General features: G+C 44.2%; 1 protein-coding gene across 2 annotated transcripts in view; it reads right to left on the bottom strand.

Moving 5' to 3' along the window:
* The window catches only part of Slc5a1 (solute carrier family 5 member 1), a 42392-nt gene that overhangs the window by 10433 nt on the left and 18455 nt on the right, over positions 1 to 13504 (bottom strand). For both annotated transcript variants that reach the window (XM_036201147.1, XM_036201148.1), the window contains exons 4-10: positions 11199 to 11304; positions 9833 to 9913; positions 8066 to 8286; positions 7732 to 7867; positions 6413 to 6520; positions 2733 to 2883; positions 345 to 513 (exon numbers count right to left, since the gene is read on the bottom strand). In XM_036201147.1, coding sequence (XP_036057040.1) covers positions 345 to 513; positions 2733 to 2883; positions 6413 to 6520; positions 7732 to 7867; positions 8066 to 8286; positions 9833 to 9913; positions 11199 to 11304 — 972 coding nt within the window. The remainder of the gene's footprint in view (positions 1 to 344; positions 514 to 2732; positions 2884 to 6412; positions 6521 to 7731; positions 7868 to 8065; positions 8287 to 9832; positions 9914 to 11198; positions 11305 to 13504) is intronic.

Genomic DNA, 13504 nt, shown 5'->3' with positions numbered 1-13504 from the left:
GGCAATGTAAACACAAGCATTTGAGAGACTAATTCAAAGAAGATAAAACTAAGTGCCTAAATGGAAAATGTTGGATAGAAAACATACACTATTAGTTGAGACCTTGTAGCAAGGACAAGGGGGTCAGAGAGAAAGTGGATCTGATACTAACTCCTGAGGGCTCATGCCAATTCTCAGTGGGCCTCAGGGTTTCTTGAGGCATACCCAGTCAAAGCTATAACTGCACATCCACTTCTGTTTGAGATCTCTGGAATACAGAATCCTTCTCACAGAGAATATGCAAAGACCCATAAGCGACTGCTGCAGCACATGGGCTTTTCTGGAGCTGCTAGAGTGACACCTACTGGTTCATTGACTCTCTTGCAGAAAACAGCGAGCAGGAAGACAGCTGCAATGGGTGGCCCCAAGTAACTGGTGATAGACTGGATATAATCAAAGAGCTGTCCACTTTGAGCAGACTGCACAATAGGAACCCAGGCAATGCTGATGCCAATCAGTGCGAGGATGAACAATCTGAAATCAAAGCCCACAAGAGCACATCAGTGTTCTACATGATAAATATTATACCAGTAATATAGAAGCACATATGCACATACTACAGTATCAGTGCTCTACATGATAAATATATACCAATAATATAGAAACATATACAACATTAGCATATCAATGTTCTACATGATAAATATATACCAGTAACAAATAAACACACACACAATACTAGCATATCAGTGTTGTACATGATAAATATATACCAATGCTATATAAACACATACACACATACCTATATGTAGGTGTTATCAGCAAATATATATGCACACACATATTATATAAATATATACATATTTCATATTACCACAGTGAAGCAAATTCATTCTGGAGGCTTTTTTCTTCCTTACTCTGCTTAACTGAAAGTCATCTGTGTCTATGAATAACTGAGACACATTTGACTTTCAAAAGGCAGCTAGGCCCAGTGATCTAATGCACAAAAATCCCACTTTGAGAAGAGTCAAAGGTAGGTACAAGGTTACAGACTCGGGAGTAAGGTAATCATGGATTCAAATTCTCATTGTTCCTTCATGAAACATGCTACTTAATCTCCCTCCAAGTCTCAAGTTCTCCAGCTGAAAACTGAGAATAAAAGGTTGGGTGAAGATTAATGAGATAAAAACATCTCACAAATAGGAGATTTAAATTTAAAATTTTTTTAATTTAAAAATTAAATTTAAAAAATAAAATATTCTTTCTTCCTTTCTCTCTCTCTCTCTCTCTCTCTCTCTCTCTCTCTATTTTTTGAGACAAGGTTTCTCTGTCTATAGTCCTGGCTATCCTGGAACTCTCTCTGTAGACCAGCCTGGCCTTGAACTCACAGAGATCCACCTGCCTCTGACTCCCAAGTGCTGGGATCAAAGGTGGGCATCACCATACTCGACTCTAAAATTAAAATTTTTTTAATTAAATAAAAAATTTAAAACGCCATCTTCTTTTTTCTTCTTTCTTATAAAGTCTTAACAAAGTTAAAGAATTAGCCAGGGAAGATTTTAAGGGAACAGTCTAGTCAGGAAGTAGCCAGGTCTTTCTAGCTCTCTTCTTCTTTACTTCATGTTGGAAAACTATGGGAGATTCTCTTATACACTCTTATTTCTTGCTCACTTGGTTTAATTATAAAGAAGACTAGTTTCCCTACCCCATGCATATTTAAAGCAAATGAGTGATGTTTTCACATAGGTCTCCCTCTGGGACGGCCTTCCCATACCACCCACTGCTTACCTAAACCCTACCTGCCATTTTTGACTCCCAAATCTCCCTCTACCAAACCTTCCCCTATTGCACTGAGCCATGCTCATGTCTCCCATATCTGGGTCCTGGATTGCTCTTACAAACCATACAATTGCTTCATGCCACTGTGAGCTTGTTTAGTTTGAGCAAACCCAAAGCCAGTGGTTATTGGATGCACAATATATATATATATTTGAGATTCAATGCAATCATAGGACCAGGAGATGTAGAACTGTACAAGTCAACAAACTGGTTTTCTTTCTAGTAGACACCTTCTAAGAAAAAACCAAGTGAGGTCTCAATGCTGCTCAGTAGAGTGCAAAGTAGTAGATGCTCTGCTGTTCAGATACCCTTTTGTGGGGATAGGTATCCTTATTTTCTCAAAAAACAAGGAATAGGGATGCAGCTCAGTGGGAGAGCATTTGCTAGTCCATGCACAGTACCAAGTTTGATCCCAGCACCATTTATTAAAGTATATGTGCATATAGCTGATGCTTTGTACTTCACAGAGTATATTGAGAACTCTGTGGAGGGACTTAATCAGCTGCAGCCGGCAATCCTGGCTCTGCCCAGCCCAGGCCTAGTTAAGATACAGATAACTTCATTCTAGTAACACTCATTAGTAGCCTGAGATAAAGAAGTTGATTTCTTACATTTCTTCTAACTCCAGTGGGACACTGATTAAATGTTTTCAATGTAAAATGAAATGCCAGGGCTGGGGTCTAGCTCTGTGGTACAGTGCTCACCCAGAGTGTACAAAGCCCTGACTTCAATCCCCCATTACCACAGAAAATAAAAAGAAAGTGCCAGTGAAGGTTAATATAACTGGCCACAGAGACAACTCCGATTATACCAACTATCTGCCAATCTTGCCTAACTGAACTACAGCGGGTAGAATTTTTTGTGATCTTTTCAGCTTCCCTGGTACATGGCAGAGTGGAGGAAGCCGCATTTACCTTCCTGCAATCATGAGCTCCTTCTCAGATGCTCCCTTCCGGATCTTGGTGTAGATGTCCATGGTAAAGAGGGTGCTGGCACTGTTGAAGATGGAGGTCAAGGAGCTCATGAGTGAAGCCATCATCACTGACAACATCAGGCCTCGAAGTCCTGGAAGAGAGAGAGGTTTTGAGTGACATCTGTCACCCCGACTCTCTGTTTCTTGTGCAGCAGCACCCATGGTTTGTGTGCCTTTAGAAACCATGCCTGGCTCCTCAAATCCATTCTCCGGGAAGAACAGAGAGGTTTTAAAAACTGGACTGTAGCTTCAAACTCTAAGACCACAGCAGACAATGATTTAGAGACAAGATAAACATTGGAGACTTTTCAACTAAATGATGATGATGATGATGATGATGATGATGATGATAGTGATGAGTGTGATGGTCATGGCAGTGGTGGGTATTTCCAACCAAGGGGACTTTCATAAGGACTCTCACCAAAAAGAGTCATGATACAGCAGAAGGATGTCTAAACTAGATTGAAAAGAGAATAAAAAGACATCCATGAATGGGAGCCTAGAGAAATGAGCAAATCACATCTGGCAAAGCTGTAGCATACAGAGTGTAATGGCTGCTCATGGTTATCAGCTTGACTACATCTGGAATTAACTAAAACCCAAGCCCCTGAGTACAACTGTGGGGGATTTTTCTTAATTAAATAATTTGAAGTGGAAAGACAGACCCTCCTTTAATCTGGATCTTTTAAGGTGGGAAGATCCACCTGTAATCTGGGCCACACCTTCTGTTGGCAGCGTATATAAAGGACTTGGAAGAAGGAATCTCTTGCTCTTTGCCTGCTTGCCCTCACTCTCTCTGGCAAGTCCACTCCTTCACTGGCACTGGAGCCTACTTCTTAGGGATTCCAGCAAACACTGAAGACTAGCTGAGACACCCAGCTTTATGGATGGAACAACTACTGGATTCTGGGACTTTCTGTTGGAAGACAGTGATTGTTGGACTAGCTGGGCCACAAGCTGTAAGCCACACTAATACATCACCTGGTGAAGTGGGTCTATGACACAGTCGGCCTGACCTGCCACAAGATCTGTTTAAACTCTGCTGACATCAGCTTTGCCATTGAGGACTTGAGCAGCATCGGGACAAGCAACTTAATTCCCTCTCATTGTTTTATTCTTGTTAGATCTGCATTCACTTATCCGCTCAACAAAGGTCTACTAAGTATAATTGTACAGCAGCCTAGCCCACCCCCAAATCATGGAATAACAGACTGAGTAAGGCAAGAGGGCAAAAGCAGACAGGAAGTACAGAAAAGTAAGTACATGATAATTAGGAGACAAAATGGGCAGAAGTGATGTGGATTAGTGGGGGAACACTCGCTGGCTGAAAAGCTGAATCTACAAGTGGAACCCAAAAGAGGCAGCCTAAGAAGATGGGGAAAGAGGCGAACTGGAGAGGATAACATTATGAACCCAGAGAGAAAGGTTCGAGAAAGACGACAAAGACAACTGATGATGACATTAAATGCTACTGAGTGACGTGAACGGAGGGACAGGACACGTCTATGTGGTCTAACATGGGATTCAGGGCTCACAGAAGCCAGGTGACAGCCGAGAGGCCAGAAACACCAAGTGCAAACACAGCGTTTTGCTGCCTTGCACACTGTTCCACTCTAGCACCATGTGCTAGGGTCTCACGAGAGCAGAGGGGTGCAGGGCCAATTTCCAGCAAAGACCAGTGTGACTGACTGCTGCTCATCGGAACCTTAATTAATAAGCAGCCAAGTTCAGTGGAGGAGTTAAATACTACTCCCACTCTTACATGAGTTGAATACAAATGCTCTGCCCAAGATTGTGCATAAAGCTTGTGGAAAGAAGTTTACAAAGAAAGCTAGCCATGTTGGTAAACACCAGTAATCCGAGCACCAGGGAAGCTCAGACAAAAAGACTAACATCAATTCAATTCAAGGCCAGCCTGGGCTACATAAACTTTATAGATAGATAGATAGATAGATAGATAGATGGATGGATGGATGGATGGATGGATAGATGGATAGGTAGATGGATAGATGGATAGATAGGTAGGTAGATAGATAGATAGATAGATGGATGGATGGATGGATGGATGGATGGATGGATGGATGGATGGATAGGTAGATGGATGGATGGATGGATGGATGGATGGATGGATGGATGGATGGATGGATAGGTAGATGGATAGATGGATAGATAGGTAGATAGATAGATAGATAGATAGATAGATAGATAGATAGATAGATGGATGGATGGATGGATGGATAGATGGATAGGTAGATGGATAGATAGGGAGATAGATAGATAGATAGATAGATAGATAGATAGATGGATGGATGGATAGGTAGATGGATGGATGGATGGATGGATAATAGATGATAGACAGACAGACAGATAGATGGAGGAAAGGTTGAAAAGGTGGCTCAGTGGATAAGGTATTTGCTGAATAAGCAGGAGGACTTGAGTTCAGATCCCCAGTATCTACACAAAGCCAGGAACTGTAGCACGTATCTGTAACTCAGTGCTGATGGGGAAGATGCAAATACTGGGGCTCCCTAGTCAGTCAATCTAGCCAAAACTGAAAGCTCCTGTGGGGGACTCATCCCCATCTTTTTTTCCCCAGGGTACTCTTGAGGAGTGAGGGGTAAAAGATTTAGATAGAAATATAGAGCAGGGAGAGAAACAGATAGAAATGCAGGATAGCCCCAGGAGGGCCTGGATCCTTATCCACTGGCCCCTTCTGTCTCTTCTTCTAAAGGGCTTTTTAAAGGAATGTCAAGGGGTGGAGCAAAAGACCTCCCCCTAGCACAGCCAAGTGCAGAGCCTTCCAAACACCTGGTGACCATGCATACAGTCAGTCCATCCCCTTACACAGTCCTGCTGGGTAAAGCAAGTTCAGATCTCACTAGGAAACCTCTGTGGGCTCCCACAAGCTCCAAGTGCAGTGAGATAGCATGTCTTAAACAAACAAACAAACAAAAACCCCATGGCTTAAGGCTTATGGGACATCTTGGAAGATAGGATAGAAATATTATAAGACCCAGAGGACCAGGAAATCTGCTGTAAGACTGTCTCCTTGAAATGACAGGGAAGTTTCATGCATGATACCTTAACAATATGGCTGCTTAAACAAGATTTTTATCCATTTATGTTTGAACACTCAGGTTGGTTCTATAACTCAGCAATTGTGCACAAGCCTATGATACACACTAGAATACAGTTGTCTCTTTAACATAGTGGTTTTGTTCCCTTTGGATATGATCTCTGTATGGAGAATGTTGAACCCTATGGTAGGTCTACTTTTAATTTTTTTCCAGGAACCTCCATACTGTTTTCTAAAATGGCTGTTGTAAGTTATAACCTCTTTGTTTAAGTGCTTTAAATGACTATCTAGATAGTCATAAAAAGGGAATTTCTGCCCCCACCCCAACAAGTTTTTATATTGTTTCCTTTCTTAGCCCGACTAAAGGACAAGACCTAGGACAATAGACTCCAACTGAACCATATGTTATGGACAGTAACTCAAAAACACAGAAGTGGGGCTTTTATCTTAGAGCACAGCTCTGGCTTGGAAATAACTTTGTCCCAGAATACACCCAAAAGTCTAAGTAGAGCTTAAACCAAATTGACCTCCCAAGAAAGTCTCACCATTAGGCATGAGCTCCACCACCAAGGTTGGATAGGCGATGTTGGTACAGCCAACAGGGGTTCCGCAGTACTTCTTACATTCTGAGGGGATGACACAGGCGATTTTGTCTAGAAAGAGATGAAGGGTTGTTATCAGCAAGTTTTCATTGGGTCACAATGGGTTCAGATGGTTGCAGAATGTTTACCGTCTTAAAGCAACACTTCAAACAAGATATTACCACCCAACACCCGAGATCAGTGCCAGGAAGAGAACGCCTCCCAGCTAAGCCATTCTGTGTCATATCCCAGGCCTGTTTCTCCTAACACAGCTTGAAGCTCCCACAGCAGAGAAAAATGGCTCTTAGGCAGAGGGGAAAAAAAGGAAACTAAGAAATGATCTGGTGAGAAGGGAGGAGACACTGTCTTCTATCTTAACAGCTTGGTGATGATAACTGTCTTTTTTTTTCCTCCTGAAAATCATGGTTATTTGTGACTCCTAGTTTTGAGGTTTATTTTGAATAGCTCTTAAGCATACAGTCAAACACCTAGAAAACTGTGGTGACTCCCAAGATGTGAGAAATCTGGTGTAGAAATAAGAAAGAAATAGACTGGGAGGAGAAGGGAGAAAACTCTAGAAACTTATATAGAATTCAGCTCAACAAACATCTGTTAAGTACTCATTTAGCACTGCACTGCACAGCATCAATTCACCAAAGTAATATTTTGTAAATAAATATATGCAGTAGCCATAAGGAATGAGCCATTCTGTTTGCTAAACAAGTGTCTCTCAGTATCCACACGTGACTGGTTCCTGGGTACTCTTCTTTCCTTTCCTTTTTTTTTTTTGAGCTGAGGATCGAACCCAGGGCCTTGTGCTTGCTAGACAATGTCATGACTGTGGGAGATTAGAAAAATAACAAGAAGGCAACTGTCGATGTAAGAAATGAGGGAATTGCGTCTCTCCTTCCACCTTGTAGGCTCCAGAGATCAAGTTCAGGTTGTCAGGCTTGGTGACAAGCCTACTATCAAACTTTAAATTTTTAAAACAAAAATAAGGGTTGGGGATTTAGCTTAGTGGTAGAGCAAGCACAAGGGTTCAATCCTCGGATCAACCAATCAATCAATCAATCAATCAATCAATAATAAACTGACTTAAAAAGAGACTTGGAAAGGCAACACCAAGATTTCTGTGTCTCTGAAGAGCACACTGCCCGACAGAGGCAACCCTGACCCTTGGTAATCATGGCATGAAAGAAAGATTATCAAAGGAGCCAGAGGGCTTCCAGAGTACCATACAGCTAGCAAAGTAAAAATGGGCTGAGCTCTGGTAGAGGAATTACCTGTGTATAAAATCCGGCTGATCATCCCCGTCATCACCATGAGGAACATGGGCATCAGCTTCATATAGCCACACATGATACAGCCAGCCTTCACATGAGACATGTTCTTAGCTGAGAGGCAGCGCTGCACAATGACCTGTCAGGAAGATCCCAGTGAGGAGCTGTGCAGCCCAGTGACACTGTGAACCTCTGACAGCCCAGCTTCCCTCTTTTGGGTCTTTAGCCTTGGTCCCCAGAAACCCACAGACCTTCCTCTCCATACTCAACCCCAACAGCCTGCCCAGTGGGAGTCTCCATCATGTACCCTGTCTACCTGCATACGCAGATTGCATACCTGATCTGTGCACCAGTACCACAGGGAGAGGATGCCCAGGCCAAAGATAATCCCAGGCCATGGAATGTCTCCCTTAATAGGATCTCGGAATATATGGAACGAGTCAGCCCTGGGAGTGTAGCATTCTTCCCTGATGGTGACATTTCCATCAGAAACCACACTTGGAACGGCTTTCATGTACTTCTCCATGAACGCCTCATACCCTCCTACTTCATTGAAAGCTGAAAAATATTGGTACAAAAAAGAACACTGTGAACAATTTAATTCCCTATAGTGATTTCATGTATAAATACATTAGACACCAAGAGGATACCAGCACAGGAGAACGCTCTTGAAGTTTGCACAGTCTGGGGCAAATTACCTTCCCTCTAGGCCTTGGTTTCTCATTTATAAAAATGGGAGTGTGAACTCTGCCCAGCCTTCTTGGAGACACTGACATTTCAAAGCAACACCCTGTGGAAGCACCCTGACTGAAAACCACATAAAAAGAGGAAATGTCTTACTAAAAGAAGACCTCAGCTTTGGACCACATGCAGAGTGTTTTTTCTTTAAATCCCAGCTGTCAGCCATGGTCTTTGGAACTCAGAACACAGTTAGAGACACACAGTTGCCTTCTGGAGACTGGCCACAGGCCGGACAGCAGGTCCCAGGGATAAACTGGGAATGGGTGAGGGATCAGAACTTTTCCACCTCTCAGCTCAGTGTTGCATTTTAGCCTGTGCTTGCCGACCCCACAGAGCCTACAGGGGAGACCAAACGAAATCCTCAGAAAACTAAACCTTAGGGTGTAGACAAGGGCCTTTGAATGACACCCAGAGGGTCCTATACACATGAAAAGCAACATGTGCCTTCTATCTCCTCCCTAGCAGCCAGGCTTTGCAGTGCTGTCTTCTACAGACAGCACAATTTCAAGAAATGACAGGAGGTGCTGACAGTGGATGAACAATTTTTAAATTTTGTCAACTGAAGCATTAAAATGAAAAATCACCTGTCACCAACAATGCCTAAACACTGGATTTGTAGCATCACAGTGTATGCAAGATATAGTTCCAGCCTGAAAATACAGCATGTAAATCTGTCTCTTGATGAGTATTAGCCTTATTCATTTTTACCCAGGTTCTCTGCAAATACAGCAAGCACATTACCGCAGGCCTACCCTGGAGACCCCTGAACCAAGCTTTACAGAAAGAACAGGGGGCAGTTCAAGTATTCCTCGGGTCTGCTCCAACAAGGGTCCTACAGAGGCAAGGTGGTTCCCATAAGGCTGGCCACTCAGGGCTGGGCCAGTGCCCTGAGCTAGGCAGAGTGTAATGGGATATTTATACACTGTGTGAAGATATATTGCTGTGATTGGTTTAATAAAGTGCTGATTGGCCAGTATCTAAGCAGGAGAGACAGGCGGGATTTCTGGGGAGAGATAGAGGAAGAGGAGGAGGACTCTAGGTACACGAATTACTCCAGAGATGCCAGAGATGAAGAAGTCAGATGAACAAAAATGGAGAATAGGTTAAAAAAAAAAAAAGCCATGAGGTAGAACAAACATTAATAAAAGCAGACTAAGTTATAAGAGCTAGTTGGGGGAAAGCCTAAGGTAAGATCAAGCTTTCATGATTAATAATAAGTCTCTGTGTCATTATTTGGGAGCTCACTGGTGGGACAAAGACTCGATCCAGCAGAGCATGCAGGCAGGCAACCCAGACTTGCTGTTCTCTGATCAGAACTCCACGCCTCTGCCCCACCTCCTCAGCTAGCCTTAACCCCACTTACCAAACACAGTCAGGATAAGAGACCCCACCAGCATAATCGCTGTCTGCAAGGTGTCTGTGTAAATCACCGCTGCCAGGCCCCCTAAGCAGGCAAAAAGACAGTAGATCACATGGAGTGGGCAATGCCCACCTGCTCCCTTTCCCTGCCCACTACCCTCTCTTTACCACCAAGGCACCTGCCAAGGAGCCCTCCTCCGCCCCTGCCGCCACCATCTGCCCACCTTCCCTTCCTCCCTCCCTAATCCTGCTGCAATATTCTTCTACTGGGAATGTTTCTAACCTTCACCTCTCACGAAAATACCTACAAGGCCTGGGAAAGGGCGGGGCGTTTGCCTATACCCGAGTGGAAAACACTTGTGGTGAGCTTTCTAAGCTAGGACTTGGCTCAAAAGAATGCTTGCTCCTTTTTACTCTGTAAGGCTGGAGATGGAACCCAGCCCCTATCCCGTGTGTGTGTGTGTGTGTGTGTGTGTGTGTGTGTGTGTGTGTGTGTGTGTGTCTGTACATGTGTGTACAAGTGCATTTGACAAATGTGCTAACTGTAAATGATCAATGACATTCCCAACCTCTCTAAGTAACTTCTTGCCCTCAGGTGTACAGGGCTCCCATGGAGCGGCAAGCTCTACTGTTGACCTTCCCCTTCATTCCTGCCATCCTCAAATCTTACTCCAAAACTCTGTATATCTTCCTCCCACTTCAAAATGGTTCCCAAACTAGTCACATTAGATCTGTGCTTCCCAAGGACTCTGTACCTGTTTATACCACCATGCTTTGTGTCCCTTTCTCCCCACTACTTCCTAGTAACCACCTTCTTCTGGTACCTGCTGGTTCGCCTTGCTTCTGAGCCACGCCATGTCCATTCCCACCCCCATTCTCTGCCTCTCTCTCTCTCTCTCTCCCCCCCCTTCTCCCCCCTCCTCACCTCTTCCCCCCCCCATCTCTGTCTCTCTTGTTTTTGTTTGTTTTCGAGACAGGGTTTCTCTCTGTAGCTTTGGAGGCTGTCCTGGACTAGCTCTGTAGCCCAGGCTGGCCTCGAACTCACAGAGATCCGCCTGCCTCTGCCTCCCGAGTGCTGAGATTACAGGCGTGCACCACCACCACCCTGGCCCTCTTATTTTTTCCACCTGGCAAACCTCTAATTGTTCTAACTTAGCCACATTGCCCTACAACCTTCAGGGCTAAGCTCTCCCCGAGTGCCTGGGAAAGGTTGTCCTGACTTTTCCAACCAGCACGGGAGCTTTCACAGACATTCACAAGGCTTACCGCGGAGACCAAGAAAATAGCCATTCTAACCCTACCTCCTTTATCCTTCGCAAGTGCCTAACCCCAAGCCAGGCTTGAGCTGCCGACCGCTTAAACAGACTGACCTGTAATTGTATAAAGGGCGGTGATTGCTAGGAGGATAAAGATGGCCAAGTATATGTCCAGGCCCAAGGCTAGATTGATGAATATGGCTCCAGAGAAGATGTCTGCCTGAGAGGAGAGAAACGAGACAGAGGTAAGAGGTGAGAGAGGTCATCTGATCACAGGGGCCATAAAGCAAGCTTTATTCCTGATAGTAGTATTTCACAAGAAAAAGGACTCTGTGCTTAAAAAAATATCTATTAAATGCTAGATTACACAAATTGAAAGTGGCTTCTGTTCTGTGCCACGCATCCCTTCACCTTTAATGTGTACCAGAGGCTGTGACTATGTAGCTGAGGCTCATGGGACAAAATGCTTCACAAACGTGTGTGTGTGTGTGTGTGTGTGTGTGTGTGTGTGTGTGTGTGTATGTGTGTCTATCAGCATCCCGCCCATCAACTGCTGCTCTTAACCATTACTCCTGGCTTTTACACATCAGTGTGCACATGTTTATAATCTCTATCCTCAAAAGCAAGTCTGAGTGTTTCAGATCTGTGCGTGGGAAACCCAACCCCCACTGGCTGCTTCTTCAGCAAGATTTTAATTTTACCTGCCTGGCCCAAAAGGAGTTCATCCAGAACACTGAGTGCCCTTTGCACGTTTCTAGTGCTTCTGTCTATACTGGCTGATGTGATTTTCACTGCTGAATTCGCTATGTTCTTTGTTGTTTTTGTTTTTCGAGACAGGGTTTCTCTGTGTAGCTTTGCACCTTTACTGGATCTCGCTCAGTAGACTAGGCTGGCCTCGAACTCACAAAGATCCGCCTGCCTCTGCCTCCCGAGTGCTGGGATTAAAGGCATGCGCCACCACCGCCAGGCTCACTATGTTCTTTATACGGTTCTCCCAGGCTTTCTTCTCTGCCTCTAGTAAAGTGACCTGGCTAGATGGTATGCAGTTGCTAATATAAACCAGCAGAGGGCATCAAAATACTGTGCTTCCAGGAAGGAGATTAAGATTAAGATTACCATTAATCCTGGTATTCTTTTTAGATTTGCAGGTACAGACATTAGACTCCTCCTCCACAGAGTATATGAGGGGTTTTTTTGTTGTTGTTTGTTGTTTTTTAAATTGCAAAAAGTAGACACATTTTAGGAATCTAAAAAAGGAATCCAGCCACACTTCTTGGGAAGGGGCCAACAGGGTTGGACTCGGCTCTCTTACACACCCGCCCCCCAACCCCCATTCTCATTGCTTTCTTCCTTACTCCATTGCAGTTTCTCAAAGCCTTGCTGTGTTCAGGTCCTCTACCGCATCCTTCTGCACTCTGCTATGGTTTCAGTGTGTCCCTAAAAGTTCATGAGCTGATAACGCAATGCCCAAACTCACACGCTAATGCTATTTGTAGGTGAGGCCTTTGGGCGGGGGTGTAATTACGATTAAATGACACCGAGAGGGCAGGACCCCGTAATGAGACTATTGGCTTTCTAAGAAGAAGGAAAGAGAGCCCGGACTGCAAGCTCCTTTTCACCCTGTGGTGACGCAGCAAGAAAGCCCTCACTAACTGCTGGCACTGTGCCCTTAGATGTACTGCTTTCCAAAACTGTAAGACATCTCTGTTTTTTATAAATCTCAGGTATTTTGTTACAGTAGCAACCCACACTAGACCAAGGGACCCTCCCAATGGAATCTCTAGTCTCCTGCCTCTACTGTTTCCCCTAATACCAGTTCCATGGCTGTGTGCTAGAACTTGAGTCCCAAGAGGGAGTCGTCCTGCCCTCCCAGCCTTCTTGGGGCCCCACATCTTAGCTGTAGTTCCAGACATCTCAGACCTCCCCTGCAAGATACTCTCACCCAAAGAGACCTATGTCACCACCATTCCTGGTGAGGAAGGATGGACAGAACGAGGAAATAAGAAGAGGGATGGTGAGTCTCTCTCTCTCACACACACACACACACACACACACACTTGCAAAAACACACAAGTGACATGTGTGTGCATGTAACTGCTTAAGTATTGATTAACCTAAGTCTTATTTTATCCAACATAGATAAAGGAAACTTTTGGGCTGGAAAAAAAAAAAAAAAAAACCACAACACTAATATAAACTCTCCCTCTCATGAATTCTATCCTTGGGACACCAAAAACCAGGATTCCTGCTGAGAATGCCATAGCAAAGTACGTCAAGTCGAGGCAATCCACCTTAGCCTGAGGGCTCTGTGCAGTGGATTTCAGCTCTTCCTACCTGCCTCAATTTTTCATTTCCCTGGAATTCTTTTCCCTCTTCCTTTCCAGGGAATTTTAGTTTACAAAGGGCTGCCACAGGCATGT

Source organism: Onychomys torridus, chromosome 10 (genome assembly GCF_903995425.1).
Source record: "Onychomys torridus chromosome 10, mOncTor1.1, whole genome shotgun sequence".
In the NCBI taxonomy this organism is placed as follows: domain Eukaryota; kingdom Metazoa; phylum Chordata; class Mammalia; order Rodentia; family Cricetidae; genus Onychomys; species Onychomys torridus.
Note: the sequence above shows the minus strand (reverse complement) of the source record. Positions and strands in the feature narration are given on the sequence as shown.